The sequence below is a fragment of the Vigna unguiculata genome, chromosome 1 (assembly GCF_004118075.2).
Source record: "Vigna unguiculata cultivar IT97K-499-35 chromosome 1, ASM411807v1, whole genome shotgun sequence".
In the NCBI taxonomy this organism is placed as follows: Eukaryota; Viridiplantae; Streptophyta; class Magnoliopsida; order Fabales; family Fabaceae; genus Vigna; species Vigna unguiculata.
This window is the reverse complement of record NC_040279.1, coordinates 40,604,341-40,630,341: the sequence shown is the minus strand read 5'-3', so window position 1 is coordinate 40,630,341 and position 26,001 is coordinate 40,604,341. Positions and strand designations below refer to the sequence as shown.

At 34.7% G+C, this 26,001-nt stretch overlaps 3 protein-coding genes across 3 annotated transcripts; 1 reads left to right on the top strand and 2 right to left on the bottom strand.

Moving 5' to 3' along the window:
• Nucleotides 1–587: 587 nt before the first annotated feature.
• Nucleotides 588–11,027, bottom strand: LOC114183564 (protein CELLULOSE SYNTHASE INTERACTIVE 1-like). The gene is made up of 8 exons (XM_028070636.1): nucleotides 10,735–11,027; nucleotides 10,194–10,353; nucleotides 9,031–9,104; nucleotides 5,611–8,677; nucleotides 2,856–5,400; nucleotides 1,748–2,202; nucleotides 1,056–1,172; nucleotides 588–951 (listed from the first exon to the last, which is right to left on the bottom strand). The coding sequence occupies exons 2-8, from the start codon at nucleotides 10,194–10,196 to the stop codon at nucleotides 811–813; spliced, it is 6,402 nt and encodes a 2,133-aa protein (XP_027926437.1). The 5' UTR covers nucleotides 10,197–10,353; nucleotides 10,735–11,027; the 3' UTR covers nucleotides 588–810.
• A 6,385-nt stretch (nucleotides 11,028–17,412) lies between these two features.
• Nucleotides 17,413–21,274, top strand: LOC114175829 (apoptotic chromatin condensation inducer in the nucleus). Its single transcript, XM_028060649.1, has 5 exons — nucleotides 17,413–17,835; nucleotides 18,132–19,488; nucleotides 19,647–19,841; nucleotides 20,257–20,408; nucleotides 20,525–21,274. Exons 2-5 carry the CDS (start codon nucleotides 18,162–18,164, stop codon nucleotides 20,981–20,983), a joined length of 2,133 nt encoding a protein of 710 aa, XP_027916450.1. The 5' UTR covers nucleotides 17,413–17,835; nucleotides 18,132–18,161; the 3' UTR covers nucleotides 20,984–21,274.
• Nucleotides 21,275–23,694: 2,420 nt separating this feature from the next.
• LOC114173301 (NADPH-dependent 1-acyldihydroxyacetone phosphate reductase-like) lies at nucleotides 23,695–25,549 on the bottom strand. Its single transcript, XM_028057597.1, has 3 exons — nucleotides 25,120–25,549; nucleotides 24,460–24,619; nucleotides 23,695–24,236 (listed from the first exon to the last, which is right to left on the bottom strand). Exons 1-3 carry the CDS (start codon nucleotides 25,460–25,462, stop codon nucleotides 23,900–23,902), a joined length of 840 nt encoding a protein of 279 aa, XP_027913398.1. The 5' UTR covers nucleotides 25,463–25,549; the 3' UTR covers nucleotides 23,695–23,899.
• Nucleotides 25,550–26,001: the final 452 nt, after the last annotated feature.

Sequence of the window (26,001 nt, the reverse complement as noted above, 5' to 3'; positions counted from 1 at the left end):
TATCATATCAGTCAATTCAGTCACAAATTTCACTCTTTAATCCATTCTAAAATCATTACTGAATCACTTTAAAAAAATAACACCAATTTCACCCTCTAATCCTTTCTTCCTTTTTCCTCTTTTTCTAATTTTTCCTCTCAGAGAACACAAATTAATCCCTTCCTCACCCACTTAAGAGATATCTCTGTCCCTCACACTTCCGCTTAGGACCGGGTTTGACAAGAGACCAAAGCTCAAGATTGATTTGAACTTTTCACATTTTGGGGAGAGATTCCAACTCAGCATTTCCTACCTTTCCTTGCAACTAAGCATACTAAATCATTAAGTAATTCAATTTGGTCAAATAGTGAAATTCATAAATATTATTCAGTGACTTCAACATAATTTCGCAATTTTTTTAAATTCTCAGTAGTCTTAATTATCATCGAATAATTAATATGGTTTGTTGTTGTTTTTTTAACAATTTAGTAATTTACTTTTAGTTCCTAATCTAAGCTTTAACCCGTTCAAAAACACCTTTTTATGTATAATATATATATATATATATATATATATATATATATATATATATAAAGAACCCACCTTAATTGGCAACGAGCAAAATTCATACAAGATTCGAAGCAGACCTAATCTTTGGTGCCCCGAGCACTTAACCAAGGAAACGAAGGATCAAGTTACAAAAGAATATTGTTTTAAAAAAATTTGTTATGTGCACTAGCAAGATAAATCATACTGTACAAAAATTTGATTTCAACCATGTATCCTGTGTTCCAATTTAAAAGCTTCACACTAAAGACGGAAACAGGTATATCACTTGTTCGACCACTGGAATTCTATTTCTAAATTCCTCGAAGGGCCGCTCTTACTTTCTGGCAAAAGAGTGTACTCTCCAGATACTGCTCCGAGCATTACTACCCGATCAATCTGGATTGTCACTTTCCCAAATGAACTCTGTCATCAGATAAAAATAATAGAGGGGTCAACGGAAGTGTAAAAGCAAAATAATTGAAGATGGATAGAAAGCATTTAGTGCAGTCCAATTTTCCCACAATTACCTTTCCCATTTTGCTCTTGTTTTTGCAAGAAATGTGAAGCTTCTGGCCTTTTGGAGGACTCTCAAAGGACCATGAAAAGCTCTCTTCCCACTCCGGATTGGGGCCAGTTGAGACCACCTAACCAGCACATTCTCAATAATATTAGCACATTCCCTTTTCGAGGAGGAAACCAAATCAAAGTAGAAACTGTATTATATTAAGAAGAAAACATGATGTTCCTCAAGCTGTATAATGAAATGACAAAAAGAAATTGAAGTGGGCGTGGCCCTCCACAACATTAAAAGTGACAACCAAATACTTCCATTTGAATCAAATCACCATTTAAGTCAAAAGCTACTTCAAAAGAAAATAAAAAAAAATAAATCAATTTGGGTGATTCTGGATTCTAAAATCTGGCAATATAACTGCAGCAGAATATGTAAATGAGGTCAACTGATTTTCTTTTTCTAGGAACTAGGAAGCAACTTTAAAGGTCCATATCCTAACTGAGAATTTTCTAATATTGGCATAGTTTCCAAAAAGACATAACATATCACATTAGCTTTTTGGCATTTATGCAAGATTGACATGGAGATACAATCATATACTACTCTAACATAAAACAAGCACTCGCCCATTTCAATTAATCCTAGTACATTATAGAGGAGAAGATCACAAAAACAAGATAATGATATGAATTATTATTAAAATACCTTGGTTTGCCTTGGAGGAGTGTTTCCAAGCGTAAGCTTGCAAAAAACACTTGGGTTTCCGACAGATTGCTTCATATTGTTACCACGCTTGATGATCACCACCAAAGTTCCTGGCAAACACTGCAATAAAAACTCTGCCTTCTCCTGAAAGCGAGGAGGGGCAGACTGGATTAAGTACTGCAGCAAAGGAATAGCATCTGCAGCTGCTATTGATTGAGCTCTTGAAACTTCTGCTGGACATGCTGACCAAGCTTGCCTAAGCAGGAAAAGTGCATCCAAGGCAGCCTCCTGAGTAGCCTCAGAGCCTGTCTTTAAGGATGTAACCAGATGGGGAATGCTAAGTGTTGCTGGCTCAGTTGCTCTCAGTCTTGGGAAGTTGCTAAACAGAGAATTTAAGGCTTTAAGATACTCTTCGTTCACAGTTCCAGTAGCCCATAAGTCCTTTTCAATAGCAGCTAAAAAATATCACAAATTAAAATAGGTCATATTTTCATACAGGAGAGAGGTTTGCACGGTGAAGCAATTTATAGTGACACGCACAGAATCAACATTGCTCCCCAATGGATTCATATTAGAAACAACACCTTTACTTACAAGACAACTTTCAATTTCAACCTATTCATTTTCTGATACATCAATAAATATTTACAGAAGACTAGGTGCCTATTTTAGCTAGAAGAGGATATGTAGCACAAAGAAGATTCAAGCTGTTCAGCTCATGAAGAAACCAAGTCTACAAGCTACAAGTTTTACTATTCATCTATTCCTTCCCTTAATTTTTGGTTCCAAGACCAATAATCAACAAAAAAAATCAGCTCTGCCATTTTTTTTAGAGATGCATTAGTCCATGTATAACATTTTTGGGTTTCTTTACAGAAAAATATTTTTAAAATCAAGCTAAGCTTCTGCTTATAAAAGCAAAAAAAAATGCTTTATGAGGAGAATCAAATAACTAATTCAAGGACAAGAAAACACGTTGGAAATTGCCATGTGAAAAGCAACAAACACACCATTTTATATGAGAAAAAAAAATGAAGATATATATAATAGTGGCTCCAGCATAAAAGTAACAAGAATTTAAACACTTCCCAATAGGAACATAGCTCACCAGTTATTGCTCTGACTGTTTCACTAGAAGCATACTCTTGAATGGTATGATTTGAAAATAGAAGTTTAATAAACATTGCAGCCTGAACAGATGTTTCAGGATCACTTGAACTTATCAGATCCAAAATAACCTGAACCCCACCAGCCTCTGCAACTGCTCTTTTATTTGATCGACTGTTCATCACAAGGTTTTGTAGAGCACAAATGGCTACCACTTTCATTTCTTCAGTTGGCTGATCTTCAAGCACATTCACTAAAGCACGACAAGCTGAAACTGCATCGCTTGACCGAGCAAGACCCTCGTTCTGAAATAGATCACCAAGAGCCAATGTTGCTAATAACCTTGCTTGTTGTGCTTGGGTTTGTGGGTCCAAGAGATAATGGGATAATGGTAAGATGGCTGATTTAGTAACTTTTGTTTCTCTGATCTTTACATTGTTCAGCAATACTTCTAAGAGTCTTGCAGCGGTTTCCTCGCACTGATGAGATCTTAGGAGCTCCAAGAGAGCCTCTATGGCACCACTTTCAGCCATTGCTTCAGCACTAGTTCCATCATCACTTTCCAACACAAGGAGAGCATTTAATGCACCAACAACTGTGCTTTCTAAGCCAGATCGAAGCAACCTAACCAAAACAGCAACTGGAACTTCTAGGTAGTATTCAGAACTAAATTGCAGAATACTAGCCAAAACAGAGGCCGCAGATTCCCATAAAGCATGAGGAATGGAAGGATCTGCTTGTAAGATAACTTTTGAAATTTCAATAACACCACCCTCCTTTGCAATTTCATTTGGCCATATCAGTGCAATACTGACCAGGGCCTTCACAGCTCTCTGTTGCAATATATGTATACCAGAACCAAGAACTCGTATAAGAGGGCCAATTACATGTTGTGTTACTGGATCTTTCTGAAGGTGTTCTTCTAAAAGAAGATGTGAGAGAAGCTCAGCAGCCAACTGTTGCACTGCTGATATTGGAGAATCAAGCAAAGGGATAAGAGGTTCAATAGCTTGGTGAGAAGACAATGTGTAATCAGCACGACATTGTGGATGTTCTAAAATATTAACCAAAACCTGCAATGCACTATGTTGTCCATCTGGCCCAAAGTCTTGTCTTATTAGCAACATAAACAGGGGTTCAACAACTTTAGCAGCTGGTGGTCCTTTTGCTATGCTAGCATTATTGGTCAATATACGCAACAATTCTGCAAAAGCTGCACATAGATAATCAGGTGCTTCATGAAGGATGTCAAGTATGCTTTCAATAACTCCAGCTTTCACCATTTCCATTTTGCAAGCCGGCCTGTCTTTTCCCAACTTGACCAGAGCTCTGGAAATGGCCTCATGAAGTACGTAATTCCTACCATAAAGTAGGCCAACAAGAGGAATAACTGCACCATGTGCAGCAACTAATTCAGCTAGTTGCTCATCATCAACAAGCCTATCCAATGCCCGAACAACTGAATGGTGAGAAGGACTAAACTCACTTACAAGGAGAGTGACTAGAGGTTCAACACAACGTGCAGCAGCCATTGTGGACCGAATCCTTGTATTTCCAAAAAGAACAGAACATAATTCAGCAGCATCCCCTTTGAGGTCCATTGAACAATCTGATGAAAGAATCCTACAAAGAACATCCACTGCATTCATCTCAACATCAGCAACAGCAAGTGCTTTTGAAGGATTTTCACTGAGTAACCTAACTAGTGCAGCAATTGCAGCATGTTGCTCTCTCTCTAAACCAGTATTAAGAATCTCTACCAATGGCTGGACAGCTTGTCGAGCAGTCTCTGCATTTCTAATATGGTCAGCGGTGAATAAACTCTCCAAAGCTTTTGCGGCCCTATACCTTGCAGCTCTTCCTCCTAAACGCAGTACAGCTACAAGCTGAGTAACAGCTCCAAATGCTGATTCATGTCTCCGTATTTCTGCACTGCTAAACAGAATCCCTAACAGATCTGTAGCAGCTTCTTCCGTTGCATCTTGTGGACCTAGTGAAAGATACTTAGAAAGCGCCTCTAGGGCACCTGCCTCAACCATTACGATCTTATTTGACGGACAGTCTATAGCAAGTTGAGTCAAAAGCCCAAGTGCTAAAAATGGTGCACCCGGGCGTTCTGGAATTGGTTTGAGCAAATCAACTAGAGCAGGTATTGCCTTCCGAGAAGTGGCACCAACTCTTATGTCATCAACTCTAAACAACCTCTCAAGAGCAACTTGATCAGGATAATGCACCAAAGAAAATTCCTCTGACAATTCTAGAAGATCCTGTATATCAGTATCAGCACAGCCAAGCAAGGAGATAAGTCCACCAGCTGCCCCAGAATTTGCCACAGACAGAAGTGTTCCCCTGCTACCATTACAGACTAAGCTAGCTATGGATTGTGCAGCAAAATATCTGTTTGCTGATTCCTCTGACTTCAATAAATTGGCAAGTGCTGGTATAGATTTCATGGTTGCATGTGCTCGTATAATATCCCTATCCTGAAACAATATTGCCAGCAACAAAGCAAAAATCCACATGCTACTATCTTCTTTATAGTCAATCTGCATAGCACCATAAAGGAGCAAAGATTTAACAATCAGAAATAATAATTGTACACTAGTCTATTGTCTAACTACTATATAAACGACGAGGTGTGTATCTGTGAACAACTTTGACAAATAAGAATCCATTGATGAAAATGAGTAAATAAATATGGAAAGAATCAGATGCCACTGTATACTTCATTGATTGAAAACATAGCACTACAATACCTGACTGTACAGTGAGAAACAATTTGCAATCCTGTCACTCAGAAACTCAATTGCACCCGCCTCCATTATTGCAGTTTTACACTTTTCATCATGGCAAGCAAGAACAGTTAGTAACCATATAGCTAAGTTGGCACCAGAAACAATGGCGGTGCCAGTGCTTGATTTACCATCATTGGCTTCTTTTGTATGCCTGCAGATGCTGATAACTTCCCTGTTGTCATCGTGCTGATAATCCAAAGTAGCCTGTGAAGAAATAAGTATATCGACAAGAGACTGAACTAGATTACCACACAAGTTTGATAAATTAAGATCCTCCACCAGCCTCTGGTGATTTACTTTAGCAGCACAAATAAGAACAGCAGCTCCACCAATTTTGACCTTTATATTTTTAGAAGAGGAATGGATTATCCTCTTAGCTATAGAAGGTATACATCCAGGAGCAGAAACAACAATGTCTCCCAAAACAAAAGGTTGATCCTTACATAATCGAGATAAAATTTCAATAGCTTTATCCTGCAACACTGGCGTTGAATCAGTAATGGACAAAACTATTGGGCTGATGCTTTTAGGAAATTCAGCCAAAACTGCCCAAGGAGGCTTACTGTGTGCACCATTCACTTCTGACCTAGACAGCATGGCAAGTGCTTCTAGAGCTTCTGATGTGGAACTAAGTCCATTGATAGCAAAGTCTAAGAAAGAAACTAGTGCAAGAACAGTTCCAGCTCGATTCACACAATCAGTTATAGCATAATCAACTTGCCTCTTAGAATGTAAAAGGCGAGCAATTGCTGCTGCAGCATGTGATTTTCCAGAAATTGTGCCTTCACGTAATACTCTAGTAGCAGCCAAGATGACTTCTTCAGGAACAGCTTTCTCCGCAATTTCACTATCCAAAATAAGATTTGCCACAGCACATGTTGCCAGCTCCGCCACTTCCAAAACTGAAGAGTTAGCTAGTGAAACTAGGGAGGGTAATGCATCTCTAGCAATAGCAACCACATCCCTGTTCTCTTTGATGGAAAGGAATATCGCAGCCAAACAGCGCGAGGACTCCATTAAGATACTTTCCGATTCAACATTAAGCAACTTCATTGCTGACCAAAGAGTTTTAACAGCAATGTTGCTCTCGCGCACATCTTTCCTCGTTTCAAAAATTCCCGCCAGAGCAGACACAGACTTGGCCTGAGTTTCTTCCTTGGTTGAGCTTAGTAATTTAATCATTGTATCGATTGCATCACTGGCAGCACTACCTTCACGTAGAAGATCAGAAAGAGCAACAACTGAAAGCATACTTCTCAAAGCGTCTAAAACATAAACCTTAGATTCAGGTAAATCACTGGTCAATAATGCTGTAAGCTGACTGATAGTTGCTGTATCAGATTTATGGATTAAGTGATTCAAAGTCTTTGCTGCAATCTCCTTCCCATTTGGGCTTCCATTTTTCAACAGCCAAAGTAATGCAGGAACAGCATCAGCACTTTCAACACAAGCACGTATATCCTCACTGTGATCACATAGGTTCCTAAGGATTGATGCTGAATCTTCCTTTGCTTTTGCAGATCCTGACTCCAAAATTTGAACAAGAGGAGGTATACCACCAGCAGCAGTAATAGCCCATTTACTTTCATCATTTTCATGAGATAAAAGGCAAAGGAGGGCAACAGCACATTCTTGTTGTTGTTCCGATGAAAGCCCCAAAAGAGATATCAACAACTGAACTCCTTCACGGCCTTGAAGTGCACTCCACAAACTGCATTCAGTATTGCACAATGTCAAGAGGGATTTTAGAAGTTCATCTTGCACTTCATTAGTAGCCATCGTTATTAAACCAACAAGCAAACGTTTTGCATCAGAATTTGCAAGTTTGATTGACAGTATAGGATTGCTATACAAACTAGCTAGTGCTTCAATAGTTCGTTCCTGCGCAAGATATGACAAGCCAGTTTTAAATTGTTCAAGTAATGTCTGCTCAACTGCCAAAGGATCTGTTGCCCTGGTAGATTCAGCATTGTCGTCATATATCATAAGAGCTGAAGCTAAAGCCCCCAACGTGTCAGCAGCTTGGGCCGGCGAGGAGCATGATTCAAGGCTTTGACCAAGACTGGAGATGACATATGACAAACCACCAGAGATGTTTGCTAAAGCACACATCGCATTCTCCTGTAATGCTTGAGCATACTCACCCTGCATGAACTCTTTGGAAGGAGCTATGGTAGCATTAATCAAAGCAGGAATGCCATTGGAATTGGCTATCTCTTTTCTTGCATCTTTGCACTGAGCAGAAAGAGATTTAAGAGCACCAGCTGCTTCAGCCCTGACAGCGGCATCATTACCAGGGCTTAAAAGTTTGAGAAGTTGTTTAGTTTCCTCAGCTGTCAACAATTTTGAACAAACAGATGCATCCTCCATCATCATACAGCCAAGTAAAAAGCACACATTTGCTAAAGTGTTAGACTGCCCTGTTTTCAGTAACTTAATTAATATGTCCACCCCTCCAGCTTGTATTGTAGCACTCCAGAATCTATCAGTGCTGCTGGAGAGATTCTTCAATGCCCCAGTTAATAAATTATCAACTACATTTGTCTTCAGGCCCTTTTGCAACTGTTCCCATAGCACTGGAACTACTCCTTCAGTTGAAAAAATTTTTGATCCAACATGATCTTTGGCACCACCTTGAGAAACAGCAAAAATCGTCTTTGCAGCAGCCACTTGACCTTCAGCAGAACTGGACTTCAGTAGACCAAGCAAAGGTGGAATACATCCTCCAAGCAAGACTTTCACCCTCAACTCATTTTCTTTACAAAGTGAACCCAATACAGTTGCTGCCTGTATCTTCACATTTGAAGACCCTGACCGAAGAAGGGAAACAAGTACTGGAACTGCCTGAGAATGAGATCCAACAGCACTGAAAGCATTTTCTCGAATATGAATAAGCTCCAACAACTGCTTCAAAGAATACTCTTTCTCCTGCATAGAAGATGAGCTCTGACGCAACTGCTCAATGCATTGGGCAACACTTGCTAATGTCCCATCTGGATCCTCCATGCTGCTGTTGTTGCTACGTTCTCTGCAAACAATTAGGAATGTAAGATACAGAATTTATGCTTTAATTCAAATTTCCATAAACCATATATATATATAACCATCAACTTATAGTTCTCATTATCTTCAATGTATGAGACTCTGAAAGGGTGAGAGAGAACATATCACTTTTATCTTGGAAAACTTTTACACGGATGACACGGTATAACTAAATAGGTAGGATTCACAAGTCACAGCTTACTTAACCATAAGCAAAAGTACCAATGTAAGTGCAAGAATTTTAGTGAAGCAATACAAGCAAATGATTTGATGATTTTGAAGGCCATAAAATATTATTTTTTAACATAATTTGCAGTCATATCCAATGTCATAACCAACCTCAATCCCATCTTCAGAACAGAATGGGGAGGTAGAGTCTCTGAATCTTGAGCCTTCCCATCACCATTTCTTTCCTACAATCAGAACAACGACAATGAGAATAAACAGAATGTTTGTATATCTCTAAATGATGGAAGTAAAAAAAATTAACACGAATAAATTAGACTTAGTACTACATGTACTACATGGATAAGGATCAATGTTGAAGTTGTATGAGAGGAGAAATGGAAAATCAATTTGAGAAGGAACATAGCAAAACCATATATCACTATCACAACTTGATTTTTTTTTCTGTATCAAGAAATTCAAGATTTTCAAAGCATTAAATGTACATGATTGCTACAATTGACTACTTAATATTAGCATAGCATAGCATCTTATTGCGCAAAACAGACACGAGATATAAAATAAAGAAAAATATACAGCATTATACGGTGCAGCAGAAAGCTCTGTACAATAGACTCCAGTCTACAATAAACGCTACAAGTAACCCATTAAAACAGATGACCATGAATGCCATAGTCTTAAGAGAATATAATAATGCGACCTTTTTTTCCATTTTCTAGCATTTACCCTGCACCCAGTCACAGAATCAAGGATATGTAGAAGGATATATAGCAAATGATGGTAGAGTGCGTAACTAAAATAGCGCCTCCTATCTACAATAGAATATTTATCATCATCTTCACATTTCTGTAAAACCATGGACGTCTCAATCGAAGAACAGTGACAGATATGTTCCAATGGTAGAGAAGAAACAGAGAGTAGAATGAAATAAGACACTTCCATGGTTCACAACTATGCTTTCTGGAATAGTTTGGCACACCAAAAAAAGCACAAATCAAGTCTAGTTTTAGACAGCTGTTCATAACCACAATTGTGGCTACCATATTGCAATTTTAGAAGTCTCCACAACCACAATTGCCGTTGCATCATCTTTTCCTTGTCCAAAATTTCTATAACCACGACTAAAATTTTAAAACATAGTGGACCGTCGAGCAATATGAAGAAATGGTGTCCAATATGTGCAGGAGAACTTAAGGTTTTGTAAAGTTACAGATATTTCCTAATACTCAAACACTTTTCCTCTACCAGTAATGATGATGGCATAGCATAAAATGAATGAAAAAGAAAAAGAATAAACAATGAAAATCACGAAGTACCATGTCATTAGCAGCAAGTGTGCTGCCATTGTGGGCAGCAAACCTCCAAGTCAGTGTGGTCGCCAGCTTCACTTCGCGCAGACACTCCCAAACAGATCAATCCAGGACACTGCTGCTCTACAATTAGCACTGGAGAGTCTGACAGAACATCAAATCCTCCCTGTCCAAACCGAAATTCAGATTCAAATGAATCACCAGTCTCAAACAACATTAATTACACCAAAATCGCAAATGCAAATTCCACAAGCTCAAAACAAAAATAACTAACAATAATAATATTAATAATAGCTGCACGGTGACCTAACCAAAAGCCACTGAAAAATCAAGCAAACAATGGAATCGATTAAAATTGAATCGTGGAGACAGCTACACGGGTAGCAGATCAAGAGCTACCACCGAGAAATGGAAGTGTAGAAAGCGTGAAGCGTGTGAGTCAACGAAAAAGTCAAAGCGGTTACGGCGAATGAATGCGAGAATATTGAAGAATGGATAGACGGTGGAATTGAAAAAATGCGAAGAGGTGAGAGGAAATGGAAAACACCTTCAGAGAGCGAAAAGCGAAGCCGGCGTGTGAGTGTGACGGTGACTCATCGATTGGTTTTCTTTCTTGGCCTGGTGGTGGTCCGAGTCAGATTTGATTTGAATAGAGGTGAGGATGGCTCGTTAAGAAAACAGTGCGAAATGTGTGTTTTGGGTTTTAAATGGGCGTCTTCAATGGTTGATTTTGATGGAGAGGGAGTCTCTGACAGTGAAGGAAATACGCTTTGTGTGTTTTCAGTTTTCACTGTCATACACACACCATTAGGAGCACCGACAACAGCTCCACCCTCTAAGCTTTGTGGCTTAATGGCTTCACATTCGCTTGAGCCAACGGTTTGGAATGGAATCACGTGCGCAAATAATGTACCTCTATGCATTCTTTATTTATGGTATATAGAATTCATAAAAATAAATAAATAAATGGAATGTTTAATATGATAACGCCTAAATGTTGAAATTCCTATGAATATGAAATTGTATTTGCATAAAAGAAAGATATTTCACAAAGAAAAATACAATAATTATTTGGAGTCCATAATTAAGAAGAAAGATACTCCAATTATTTGTTGCATATGTCCACATGGTTTTTATTTTAATTGAGCTGGGTTGTTGGTTGTGGCCTAGCCAGTTTATAAGCCATCTGAATTATAGAGTTTGTGTGCTTAGTTGGCAAAAGTATATTTTCTCTGGCACTCTAGGGGTTTGATGACAATGGAATCCTTCCAATTTTCAAAGACAATAATAAAGTCGCTGAAGTTTAAGACAAGCCACATTAATGTTCAAAACTTTAGCATGTTATTTTGGCCAGCTGGAGCGGCAACTGGCAAGTCATGAGTTAGATTATGATGCAATAAAATCAGAGTGGGTCTTGCAGTTCGCACTTGCGCCCCGTAAGCATTTGCTGTTATCTTGCAATGATTGGGACCCTGCACTATTCCACCTTGCTAAAACACCCATTTTCTATTCTTAATCCCATTCCTAAATTAGTTTCCTTAATCACGTTAATTAATTTCCTTCCATTTTGTCCAATTCTTTGCGACCCCATCTTTTTTCTAATTTTCTTTTAAGGAAAATTCTCACATGATTATAATTTAGTTACGTAAACATAAGTATAAGATATACTTTATTCAAGTTCATTGATGTCGTATAAAAAATAAAATCCTTGTTTATAAAATTCAATGTCCATTTTTCAGTCATAATAAAAGCTTTTTTTTCTACTTAATAATTTCAACAAAATAAATTATTAACCGTCAACACTCGTCACACAATGACTAACAACAACGTTAAAACTAAAAAAACTATCACAGTAAAAAGATAATAAAAATAAAGTCTTACTATTAACATCTAAATAACGAAGAAATCTACAAAAAAAAAATTAAAAAAAAAACATCAGTGTTTCTTCGACCGAACATCATTATCAAAGAAAAAACCATTAGCACACCAATAAACAGACTTGACAGTTCTTAGGACTACAATAAAGCCACTGTGAACGACCTCACATGTGTTGAACAACTATAATAATAATTATTTAACTATAATATTATTTTTATATGATCATAGTATTAAAACAATATTTAAACATAATTAAATTAATTTCATGGATTGTGAAAAGTTCAAATATAAATAAAATATATTAAAATATAAGTATATATATATATATATATATATATATATATATATATATATATATATATTATGACTATTTATGACTTAATAGACGTCAAAAAGAAAAAAAATAATAATAATAATAAACAAGCGAGAAGCCGTGGGAAGTTGTGTTCTTGTTTTAATTACTTATGTTGGGTGAGTGCCACTGAATTTAATAGAAGATGCGGTGACTTTGATATTTCTGTTATTAAGTGGTTAGTGATACTTTGAATAAGATTAATTTTAAACCAATTATATTATTGATAATTTATTAACTAATTATTATATAATAGTTTTTTTTCTCTCTTGTATCTTTATATATGTATATTATTATGGGTTAGTTGGTCCGACAAAAATAAGTCGAATTGGAATGGTTTTTGAAACAAAAAATCACTATTTGTAATAATTTATGTCCAACAAAATGGATTGATGGATCAGGTCAAACTGGTCTTCATTTCTTTTAAATTTAATTTATTTTTTATTTTTTATTTTAAAATTTCGTTTATATATATATATATAATTAAAAACATGTTTAATCATTTAAATTTGTTTTTTAAATTTTAATTCATTAATTCATATTTTTAATTAGATAAATTAAATAATTATATATTTGCATATTAAATTACTATATTATAACTAATAATTAACTTGATTTATAAGTGTTAATGATTTAAATTACAATTTTACTATATATTTACACCTTTAAAAATTATAATATAGAAAAACTAATCTTTTAAAATATTTTGTATTTAAAAAAATGACGAAAGACTATTCTTATTTATGTCCGTCAAATTGACATAACATGAGAAAATTAGTTGAAAATTGAACCTAAAACATTCCATTTTGGACGTGTTCACCCGTCAAGCCTGACTCATTTTATCATCTTTATATATCATGATATTGAAGTATATAGACGTTATTTGATAACACAATGATTTTTAATTATAAGGATATTATTTTTATAGTTTGTAATTATTAATGATTATGATGCTACTATTGAATTATTAATAAATATAGTCACACCACTTTTAATTATGTATTCATTAAAAAAAAAGTTATCATTTTGTTTTTTAAACAATTTTATTAATTGTTATACTTTGTAGGGTCTGATACATGTCCGTATGATATATTTAGGTCAAGATGGGTTTGATAGTTCTCGGTCAGGATAATTTAGTAAATTTGGGATGTAGGGTTGGATACATCTTACTCATCTATTTATTACCCTGTTCAAGCCTAACATGCAAGGCAAAAAATATGATCAAGGCAAAAAATATGATATAGGCAAACTAGACTTACCGAGAGACGAGACAAGAGCATGTCAAACAAGAACCTACCAGCTTCGATAAGGTGGTAATTGCCCTCTTTAACGTTACAACAAAGTATTCATTAGCATTTATGAAAAGTTTTAAATGTCCCTAAAGGTAATTAATGATAATCAGATATATAAATATGGCTCTCCTTCACCTAAAAGTATATTAAGCTTGTTATTATCACTATTGCCATATGTTTCACACCTGGAGCATCAAAGTACTTGCAAGTATTTGTTGTCTCGTGGTTCATTATATCATACTTGTTAAGGACATCCCAATTTTAAAGACAAAATATATCCCGGTAAGCAACAAAGGAATAGTACCATACTTTTTCGGACAAATTGGTTCCATACAATAATCATTTTTGTTATTTTGACTATAAAAATACATGTGGTACGAGTATATATACATGTGTTATTTATTTATACGGTATCAAAAAATAACAATTTTATTATTGTTATTTATTATAAATTTAAATGTAAATTTTATAAGATTCAATGAAACTGGCATACCGATACATATCCTTTAGTGGGTTTAAATCAATCTCTGTTATTCTAACGTCTTCGATGAACTTAATGAATGTGTCATTGTGAATTTTAAATATTATAACACATTGAATTTTTAAAAAATTAATTAGAGATGTCAAAATAGATTCTGACATGCAAACCAATTCGGCTTACACCGTGTTTGAGTCAGATTAGGTTGACAAAATTCTAATTTTTTTATTTTTAAATGTGAGTTGAACTGAACCTGGCTATTTAATGTAGGATGTTTAAGCCAGATTGAAGGTGAGTGAACTCGTAACCTACCATCAACAACACTTTATTAATTTTTTAAATCTTTTTAAAAAAAATTATTTGATATATTTAAATATCACAATGTTATTCAATAATTGTGATGTTTAATTTATTTGTATAAGTTATAAACATTGATATTTTAATGTTAAAGTACTATCTTTATAATAATATTTGAATAACTTGGTAAATACTTTGATTTCATTGTTATAAAAAAATAAATCGAGTAAAACCACTTTCATTCTATTGCAATAAATATATAAAAATAAAACATTTGTAAGTAAGTCAACCCATTAACCAGTCAATTTGTGATGGATTGAATTGGGTTACAAAAATGTTAACTCACAAAAAAAAGAAGTTAAACTGACTCATTCTTAACTCAACCCATAGAGAATTAACTTGTTTCACTCATAAATTAACGTTAAGGTTAAGGTTGAACCACACATTGATAAATGTAATCAAAATAAGAAAATTTAGGCACAAGATAATTTTTGTGTAAGCACGTTACAACATACATTATTGAGAAAACTAAAACAAACAAAGAATACAATTAAATTTCTAAGTTCGCTTCATTATACTGAATAGTAAAATTTTCTAATAAAAATCTCAGTATTCTTTTGTTGAAATACTCTTTTAGTCTTCTAATTTTTATAAAAAAAATTAATTAATTTCCTAGTTTTTTATTGATTTAATTTAGCCCTCTAATTTTATAAAATATTCCAATTAAGTTATTTTGGTGTTAGATTTTTATTAAAATTAATATATCAAATCATTTTATCTACAAAACTTAAATATTTAAATTAATTTTATTTTACAGATAAAGTGATTCTATAAATAAATTATAAGAATTTTAATATCATTTAAATGAGAAGAACTTAATTGGATATTTTAATAAATTAAAAAAGTAAATTGAAAGAAACAAAAAATGAGATGTAATTGAATTTTTCATCAATGTGAGACCATATCAGGATTTGAAACTTTTTTTTCTTTAAAAGTCATAATTTTTTTCATAAAACTATTTTACAATTTTTACAAGGTTCAAAATTCCGAGAATCCTTAATTAATTATAGTCTCATTTAACCCCTCAATTCCTTAGTATTAAATTTACTAACTGTAACTTTTAAGATTTGAAATTCACTATTGGTTTAAGAAATTGTCTTAGCACGGTTAGAGTTCATGTTTAATTATTATATCTTAAATCTTTATTCTTAAGTAATACATTTCCACAGAATATAATTATTTGGACATAATGTTCTTGAAAAAAATCCAGACAAGTTAAAATATTTTCACTGTAAGTTACCCAAAATTTTGATCATAAGAAAACAATAAAAGGACATTCGAAACAAACTTTAATCTACGATTTATTTTAAACATATAAACAAAATAATTTGTAAATAAGTGTGAAATTCATCACGGTTTTTTCTAAACTTAATACAAAACATGAACAAAATTGAATTTATTCTTTTGTCTGTGATATAATTTTTACAATATTAAAAAATTTAAATATTCTGAATTTATTTATTTATTTTATTTTACATTATTTAATTTTTAAAATATTTTTGTGTTATTAATATAATTTAAATTTAATCATTTTAATTTCTGCATAAAATAATTGAACTATTACTAAAAAAATATCAAATACAAAAATTAAAAATAACTGTACAAATTTCAACAAAGAAAAATTGGTAAAAAATTATCAAAAAATAATACTATCGATTTTTTTTTTAGTTACATCAACTAAGAAATAATGTTAAAAAAAATTCCATTGATGTTACTTGTGAAATTCTTAGTAACCATTGATGAACAATATTCTAACCTATATTATGATTAATGTTTGTAAAAAATACCTCCAAATGAAATCTGACTAAAAGTAATATATTTTGTTAATAGAAAAAAAAAACTGTATTTTGCATCAACAAAAGATACATCACATTGTCAAGTAAAATTATAACCTATGAAAAATAACATCAACTCTGACAAAAGAGAAAAAAAATGACAATCTTGAAAAAAAAAATACTAAGATCAATTTTAATACGAAAGAAACATATTAATCCAAAAAAAAAAAATACCTGACCCTCTTCCTCTACTAATCCAATGATATTTCAGTTAATCTCAAATAAGAAAAAAAATGGAAATAATGATATAAATTTTAAGAAAACAAAATATAAATCTTTTACCAAAAATATATATCAATCTTTTATTTTCAATGAAATCATATAATCTTAAGTAATCAAATTAGTTTCATAAATTTTCAAACTCTTTATTTATTTATTTTTTTATTTTCAAACAATATATTTATTATTTTATTTTCGAAATCTATATAAAAACAAACCACTCCCTCATAAATTTTTATCCAAACACAAAATCAGAGTCTGAGACCAAAACAGTTTTATCTTTAGTGCGAGGGAGTCCTCCATTGGTCTTTTACCAAAAAATTCTTCAACTATTAATTCATAAAATAATAATATAACATATTTGTTAATATGATTTTCAGACACATATTTAATTACGAATTAAAATTATTAAAAATTATAATAAGTGCAACAAAAACTATAATAAGTGCGTGATTGGGTTGACCTAGGGTGAATTGAGTAGCGGGTGTCAATTATGATTCAATTTTTTTTCCCATAAAACCATGCCTACCGTGAAGTCATTCCATATATAGTTGCATTAGCTAAATTCAGCTTCTCTCGATCCGTTCCTTTTCATGTCTTCCATTTTTAAGTGGATGCTAAATGTGTGTCTCACGAGGAAAATAGAGTTTGGGCTAAGGCCCTCTTGGGATAGAAATAGAATGACCCAAAGAAAACTCAGGAGGGCCAGCCCAGGAAGTTGAGATGAAATTGTCTATTAATTTTGAGCCACGTGTGAGGGGCATTATGGGAATGGCAATGGAAAAATCTTAATGTTACCAACTGCTGTGGAAATGAGACCCACTCGGTATTACTTCAGGGTTCCCTCACGGAACGGAACAAAAGGCGCACACAATCGCCATAGAGAAAAGAACCCCGACCAAACAAAAAAAGCCCTAGAAAAGATTTTGGAGAACCAATTTCTCACTCCACAAAATCTCAACCTCTTCTTTTATTCTTTCTTTTGGATAAAACGTTTGCTCATACTGAATTTTGTTTTCTCTTGTTTTGCTTTCTTTTCGACATTTTTTCTGCTTCGGTGTTTTCAGGAAGAAAAGGACAAGAGTAATACAGGATAGTGCATTCCTTTCAGTTCTTCGGTTCTTCGGTTCGGGACTCTAATCCTCGATGCCTCTCTGTTTTTTCTTCTCTTTTCTCAAATTAGGGTTTCCGTAAGCGTGCCTCTTTCTCGATTATCAACAAACTATCGTCATTCTGAGTAATTTTCTCTTCTTTTTCCTTATATCGATTTATGGATTTTTGTTTTGTTTCAATATTAGAAGTTATTTTTTGGATTTGCTTGGTTACCCTGGATCTCGCTGTTATCAATTTGAGGTTAACATTTCTTTTTGTACCAAATTCTTTCAAGATGGTTGCAATTCTAACCATTAGTCCGTGCATGTTAGGTTTTTTTCCCACTTTTAAGTTTGCAGTGATTTTAGGGTGAACGCTGTCATTGTTTGAATTGATTGTTGTTTGTTTCTTTGTTGTGTTGTATTTAATCGCTGTAATCAGGTTGAGGAAGGTGATTTGTGTTTGGGAATAATGTCGCCAAAATATCAGACTCTGGACAATCGTCCAATTAACCAGTGGAAGGTTACGGAGTTGAGAGAGGAGCTGAGGAGGAGGAGGTTAAACACCAAAGGTTTGAAGGATGATTTGGTAAAGCGGTTGGATGAATGCCTTCGTCTTGAAAGGGAGAGTGAGCAGGATTCTGAGGAGGAGGCCAATGGTTTTGATGATGGTCATGTAGACGGGGAAAAAGATTCTGCGGCGGTTACTATGGATGCTAAAGTCGTTGACGCAACTGACAAGGAAAGTACCCAAACATTTGAGACAGCTGAAAAGGGGAAGAGTGATGTAGTTGAACCGATTGAAACAAAAAATGAGGAAAAGTTTCCGGGGGTTGTGGATGAAGACAGCAATAAGAATGACAAGCAGGGTGGTATTGCTGGCCAAGTTGACATTAATAATAGTGTGTCAACCATGGATGAAGAAGTTGAACACGAGGGCTTTCCCTCCGGTGTAGATTCTGGAAATGTGGTAGAGGAGGCCGCTAGTACTCATGCTTCTACTGTAGAGACCACAATTACAGTCACTGAAAGTGTAGTAACAGGAGTGGTAGTCAGTGGTGAGGATACATACTGTGCAGAAAAGAACAATGAGTTTTCTGCAGCAAAGCTAGAGAATGATGAGGAGTCAAAGGCGCAGCTGGATGGTGAGGATACAAAGCCCCAACTGGATTCTGAGACAAAGCCCCTGCACGAGGATATTGTGCCCGACTCTTCTGTTCCAGAAAACCAGGTATCTGAGGTCAACCCTAGTTTAGGGTCTCAAGTAAAATCTGATTCTATTTCTACTGATTCTGTGTCAATTAATCAAAAGAATGAACTAAAGGATACTATAATTACTGATAATGTCAAATTAGAACAAGATATTGTTAAGCCGGAGATGGTGGAAGAACCATCATCCAGAAATGATGTACCTGTTTCTTATGATGAATCACATGCAATGGATGTTGGAGGGCGGCATGAGAAAAAGACATCTGTTGAAGAAAATATCAATAATGTTTCAAGTCCAGATTTGAATAAGACCAATAGCAGTGATGATGTGGGGTATCCAGAAAAGTTGAATTTAGACAGAAGTTCTGGTGATGATTCCATGGAAGAGGATTTGCCTGAGACTAAGCAAATTGATTCTAAGTTTAATGTTGATGAACTTAGAAAGAAAGTGGAGAGTATTGAAGAGCCTATTGTGAAGGAGGAGAGTAGGACTATAGCGGTGGGAGATGGTGTATCTGGAGGAAAAAATGATACCCACCAAGATATTGACATTAGTCCCGTTGCCCCAACTGAGAAACGAAAATTCCATGGTAAGCAACATATGTCTGAAATGGACTTTTTTTTTTTAAATTGTTATACTACTGAAAAGGTAAAGCAAGAGTAGTATGCACTATATGTTGCATTGCTGTTATTGGTTTCTTCTTTATGTATCTTTAGTAACCTTCTATTATTTGGAAAATTGTCACAGAACAAATATCGGTTGGGAACAATGAGCCTGCAAAAAGGCAACGCAGGTGGAACACTGAAACAGTTAAAGGTCCAGATCCACAAAGCACTACTCCCAGGCCTGCTACTACACCTAGAGATGAACCAATTGCTCTGAAACGCAACCTCTCTAGGTCTGATTCCACTGCTACTGATGACACACCTAAAGAGCGCATTGGTAAGCAACATTTTTCTGATTAGGGTCAACATTTGTAGTGTAGTTGTTGAGTTGTATTAATGCGGATCAGTTTTCAAGTGCTAAGCCTCTAGCTTGAAAAAGTAAATTCCTAGCACTTTCAGATTTCAATCCTGGACACTTTTTGAAGCACAATTTGCTTATATATCTTATAATCTTATATATGTTGTTACGGTTTTTTATTTGAAGGTGGAAAAGTATCTGTTGGTTGATTTTAAGTACACGAATGCATTTAAGGAGACAAAGTTTGATTGTTGTTGATTTGTCCTATGCTTTTTTATGTGGGTGTATTCTGTCTATGTTGTATAGCACATTGATTTTATTGTCATACTGGCATGTGTTGTGTGTTTTATGTTTCTGGTTTTGAAGTTGAATAGTTTTTTGTAATCTTTGGCAGTTCCACCATCACAAAGGTCCCCAACTAATTCCCTCAGGATTGATCGATTCCTCCGTCCATTTACTCTGAAAGCTGTGCAAGAGCTTCTTGGTAAGACTGGGAATGTCAGCAGTTTCTGGATGGACCAAATAAAGACCCATTGCTATGTTACTGTAAGACAATTCTTTTCTCTAATGTCTTCCTGCAACTGTTGATTCCCACATGATGTTATAGTATCTTGTATTCATCTCACGGTTTTAAGTAATCTTTTGATTTCTTCGTGGTATAGTACTCATCTGTTGAAGAAGCCATGGAGACACGGAATGCTGTGTATAATTTGCAATGGCCACCAAATGGTGGGCGTCTCTTAGTTGCTGAGTATGTTGATCCTGAAGAAGTGAAAATGAAGTTAGAACCTCCTGTACAGGCTGCCCCCATCAGCACTGCTCCAGTAGTTCCGCCTGTGGTCCCCACATCACAGCCAGAGCCTTCCCCTCGACTGCACAGGGAGCAGCATTCAGTTCCAACTATGCTCCCACCTCCACCACCATTGTCAAAAAACCCACCAGTTGCAAGAGATCGGCTTCCATCACCACCACCTCTTCCTGAGAAAGTCGACCCACCTATTGTCACTCTGGATGATCTCTTCCGCAAAACCATATCAACTCCTCGGATCTACTACTTGCCTTTATCCGAAGAGCAAGTTACTGCAAAACTTGCTGCACAGGGTAAAAGCGTGAGGCAGTAGGCCAATTAGCACGCAATTCTTCCCTGAAAGCTTTTACTGATTTGGTTTTATTTTTCATCGTGTTAGTTAGTGGTATGAATTTATTGTGAATGCGGCAGATCTGGTGGTGTTTTGTCTCGGGAAGAAATTGTAGTTGCCAATGCATATTGAGACTTAAATTTATTTAGTTTTAGAACGTTGTGAACTAAGAGCTACAGGGGTTTGATAGATTTTCCCCACTGTTTGAACTAGGCTAAGCGAACCGTTACCTGAAACTACTTCAACTTTTATGGAAAAATTTGACTTAGATTACGTCTCTTCTCCAAGCTGTTAATTGTTTACGGTAGTCGTCGGCTTGTTCTTGTTCCGCCTACCTCTTGCGACTGTCAATTTTTTTTGTCTGTTGATAGTCAGCCTCGTGATTTGTTTGATATACAGGAGGTCTAATATTTTGCTTGAAAGTTTAGTTTGCTTTAGTTCTATAACTGATTGAGTGCTACCAAGCAAGTATTTTGACTATTAAAGACTGGTTCTAGAATCTTGTGTAATCGGAAGATGTATATGGTGCGAACATACCGCCATGTTGAAGGCCTACTAACGTCCCTCAAATTATTAGAGTCAAATATCAAATAAAATAAAATAATTTGTGGAGTGAGATTTAAAGTGTATTATTTACATATTGTCGTAAAGTAGTTTTTTTCTACCATTTTTATGTAATTTCATTATGAAATTACAATACAAAAATGGTGCAAGTTTTAGAACAGTTGAGTTTGGACAAATAGTGTCAAGTTGATAGGATTTCAAAATGAAGAAGTTATGTTATCTAGAAGTGATTTTAATGTGGATGAACAGAAGTCATGCTAACACTACGAATTCTTTTGTATTTAGTCTCTGACAATGTTCGGACTTGGAAAATCAATGTATAGTATGGTCGATCGGGACGTTTTAAAACTAGAAACAAGGGAAAGAAACCAGAACATACCAATTAGATATAATTGCTTTCCAACTTACTAAAAGTGCTCTGAATAGTACAGGTTGACCACTCAGATACAGATAGTCAAGTGTAACAGACCAATCCATAAGATACCTGATACAATTAATCAGTCTAAGAAAAAGTTTAATACAAATCAGCTAAGTAATTGTATTAAGATATGGATATAATTAGGTAAGTGATAAGTAAAAGTTCATTACAAATAAAATAGAAAGTCTAAGTAAGGTAATTTTATACACATTGATTACTGTATTTAATACTACTAATTTAAGCATGAAAGTATCTTATGTAAGTACCATTTCAACAGTTTTGAACGATTATAATACTTTGGAGAATAAACAGATTGAGAACAGGAGTGATAGGAAGAGTCGGATATTAAGAAGTTGAGGTGCGGTCCTGTAGAAACATATTGAAATATGGGAGTAACTACAATTCATATTCTCCCAATGTTATATTTGAATAATTTAATCATGGTTACTTCCTTCATGAAGGTTTTCCATGGTTCTTTCACATCTCACCTCCATGATATTGTGTTAATGGCAGAAACTGTCTCCAGCAAAAAAATAATGTCTGCATTTCATTTGGTGCTCAGTGTGCAATCCATTGAAAAACAGAACTGACACCTGAACTATGGAAGTTAAGATTCTAATATTTGATTTTTTGTTTTTTGTTTTCAGCCAAAGATCTAAGATAAAAATCTTTTGAAACTGTACGGAGAAACTTAAATTGACTGAGGCAATTCTTGAAGTCAATTCACATTATAAACGAATCTGATTTAAGTTAGTTAAGTCGTGGGGTTACGATTGAGACAATAATCAATTTAAGCTTTTGATTTTAGTTATTATCTATTTTATTTTGATAATGCAAAATAAAAAATTGTTTGTTTGGTTTGAATTGAAAAAAATATAATCATGAACTGAACTAATTATAATTCGTTTTAGTTTGAAACGAACAGAGTAACTTAGTTGACTCATATCAACCATATTAATTGATTTTATTTAAATTTTCTGATTTTCTGATAGATTTGGTCACTACTTTTTGTCTGTGTTATCGCTATGTAATATCCTCCTAGTCACAAGATGACGGAGATAGCAACGTGTGAGTGGACTGGCTTATACGGTTAGAGTGAAGAGAAGAAATGTACTTCAAACGGAAAATCATAATTAAATCCAAAATAATTTAAAAGCATTATATATTTTTCTTATTAAATTTTAGAGTAAAAATGTATTAATCTTTCATATTTTATGAAATGTGAAATTAATTAATAATTTTAAATATTAATCATTTTTTGATCTTTGATAAGAAAAACTAAGTTTCATGTTTTGAATTTGAGGTAACGTGACTTTGTAATAAGAAAAACGGTGTATTTATTAAGAGAATACTAAGTGTCATTAAGAGAATACTAAAAGGATTGAAATTAAATTCAAATTAATATATTTTTTTAAAGATCAATTTGAATTTATATATGTACCTGTTTTCTTCATATTGATAACACTAATAATTATGAAATTGAATTAAGTGAAACATGTGTCAGATATATTTTCATATTTTGATAGGAACAGAGGGTTGTTTCTCAAGTCCATAATGAGGAATCAAACTAAGACATTTCGATGGACTCAATCCTATCGTATGAGCCATGAAATTTAAACCTGTGAGATGATCAACCACCCAGAAAAAAAAAAAACGTTAACATCAACGAACAAATGCAAAATAGTTGATTCATGTTCAAAGAATGGGAAAGTTTCAGACAATCGCAATACACTATATCATCCCTTCGATTATTTCATTCAAAAACATTGCTAAAAATGGGATTAAATACAATTATGCCCTAACAAGACAGCCCCTAATGATATCTCTTCTGTTGCTAAAAATGTAAAGTAAATGGTTTATAGACCATGTCCATCAACATACACATGAAAAACATAGATGCATCACCCATCTGTATCTCAGCATTTCATTGCTTTCTTCAGAATAAAATCCCTAACAGAGATTGGTAAATGGTACATGATAGCCATGACAGTAGAGTAATGTCCATAGGTAAACCATGCCGGAGGTTTCTCCTTAAGAATAGCAGCTACAGTGTTTTTAGCAAACTCATCTGTTGGGGTTGATTTCGTCTTCTGAGAAAAGTAAGCTCTGTCTCGTATTGCTGCTTCAAAAGGCTTGAACAATTTCCATTCAGGCATGCGGTTGTAGCTGGCTATGGCAGAATCTCCAATATTTGATTTGATAGCTCCGGGGAGAACATTCACAACATCAATTCCAAAATGTCCAAGTTCCAATCTGTATCCAACATGCACATGTTGAAGATGAGGACAACATATTCGACGAAATGTAAATAATTGGGACAGGGTCAAAACACCATCCCAAATGGTGTATTGCTGCATATATATATATATATATATATAGTGTTTTTTATAGAACAAGGTGTCTTTCTGTTGCTAAATACTGTTGGTTCTGATGCAGACATGAAGGCACAGACAAGTGTAGGGTAAGGCAAGTTTACCTTAATGAATCTGTCAAAGCATGAAGAGCAGCTTTAGAAGCTGTGTAAGTGCCTGACCAAGGTCCAGAAGCCAAGGCAGCAACACTACCAATATTCACAATCTTCCCCTTTTTCCTAGTTGCCATATGAGGAACAACCGCCTGAACCATTCTCAAGGAACCTGCGTATGCCCAATCAAACGCACCCTCTACTTCAACATTCAATTCACCTTCTTCGATACCCATGCAGACTCTCAAATTCAAAGACACAAAAATGGAGAAAAAGTACAATATGTTACTTAAAGGGTAAAACTACTTCTAAATTCCTCGAACAGGTACCGAAACTTGCACTATATCTGTTTGTGGTAATGCCACGACACGATAGACAAATTGAGTGAAAACAGTATTTCAAATAGAAACGCATAGGTGTCCAGAAGTTCATGATTGGGAGAATTCAAACTAGTTTTACTTTTAAAACAACTGTCTCGTTTCTTCGTTTTATATACTGAAATTCGAAACTGTACATTGAAATTAACCCTATTGATGATTCTCTGTTCTCTGTCAATTATCGAACAGATAGATCTCATATATCAGATTTCCAATTACACTGAAGTTCAAATAGAAGGGATTTTGCAAACAAGGACAAATAATTAGATGAAAAGGGTATGGTAACCGTACTTACCGAATACATTGGTGTCGAAAGTGTTTTGAATGGAAGAGAGAGGAACCTCGGCGAGTGGGCCCACGCACTGAATACCAGCGTTGTTAACGAGCACGTCGATGCGACCGTACGTCTCGACAACAGCGTCAACCACTCTGCGCACGCTCTCATCGGACTGAACATCCAACTCTTCCAACAAAAATCGGTGGTCGTGTTCCAGCTCCGCCATGCTCGACCGCGACCTACTCGTCGCCACCACCCTGCACTTCTTCTCCGCGAACGCGCACGCAAGCGCGTGACCTATTCCTCCCGTGGAACATCCTGTGATGATAACTACGGGTTTTGGATTATGCTCATCTTCCATTTCTTCCCGAGCCAACACCAAAAGTGCATGTGAGAGTATATTAATCAGAAGCAACTCCAACCAATTTTTCTGTCATTCATTTATTATCTGTCATACACTTCTAATTCATATTGTTTTAAAAACAAGTATTATTAACATTTTAATTTTTTTTATTATATTATATCACTATTTTCTTATTTGAGTAAACAATATTTTAATTTATTACATGTTAATTTACTGAGAAGCCGATAAATAAACGAATGTGTAATTGTCATGAGGCATCAACAAAATCGATTCATTCTTCAATCCTCCAAGGGACAAGAAATAATTTTAGGAATGAATGAAATCATGATCATATCGATGTGGTGTATTATGATCCATTTTCTATTACCGATCTCTTAAACATGTCCTCAACAAATATTGATTGAAATATACAATCTCACAATTAAACATTTTAAATAATAAATTATAATAAAGTCTTACTCTTTGGGAGTGGTGAGCACATGTACCTCTTTATCTATTTATTTATTTATTTTAATAGAACAATAGCGTTGGGATAA

What these genes read in the sequence shown, in the direction of transcription:
- LOC114183564 (XM_028070636.1), bottom strand. An exon ending in GTTCTGAAGATGGGATTGAG is followed by an intron (nt 8,678 to 9,030) that starts GTTGGTTATGAC and finishes AATTGTTTGCAG; the next exon opens with AGAACGTAGCAACAACAGCA. An exon ending in GTTTCTCACTGTACAGTCAG is followed by an intron (nt 5,401 to 5,610) that starts GTATTGTAGTGC and finishes GGTGCTATGCAG; the next exon opens with ATTGACTATAAAGAAGATAG.
- LOC114175829 (XM_028060649.1), top strand. Translation starts at nt 18,162, where the DNA reads ATGTCGCCAAAATATCAGACTCTGGACAATCGTCCAATTAACCAGTGG. An exon ending in CACACCTAAAGAGCGCATTG is followed by an intron (nt 19,842 to 20,256) that starts GTAAGCAACATT and finishes AATCTTTGGCAG; the next exon opens with TTCCACCATCACAAAGGTCC. An exon ending in AGACCCATTGCTATGTTACT is followed by an intron (nt 20,409 to 20,524) that starts GTAAGACAATTC and finishes TTCGTGGTATAG; the next exon opens with TACTCATCTGTTGAAGAAGC.
- LOC114173301 (XM_028057597.1), bottom strand. Translation starts at nt 25,462, where the DNA reads ATGGAAGATGAGCATAATCCAAAACCCGTAGTTATCATCACAGGATGT. An exon ending in TTTCGACACCAATGTATTCG is followed by an intron (nt 24,620 to 25,119) that starts GTAAGTACGGTT and finishes GGGCATACGCAG; the next exon opens with GTTCCTTGAGAATGGTTCAG. An exon ending in GCTTTGACAGATTCATTAAG is followed by an intron (nt 24,237 to 24,459) that starts GTAAACTTGCCT and finishes TGTTGGATACAG; the next exon opens with ATTGGAACTTGGACATTTTG.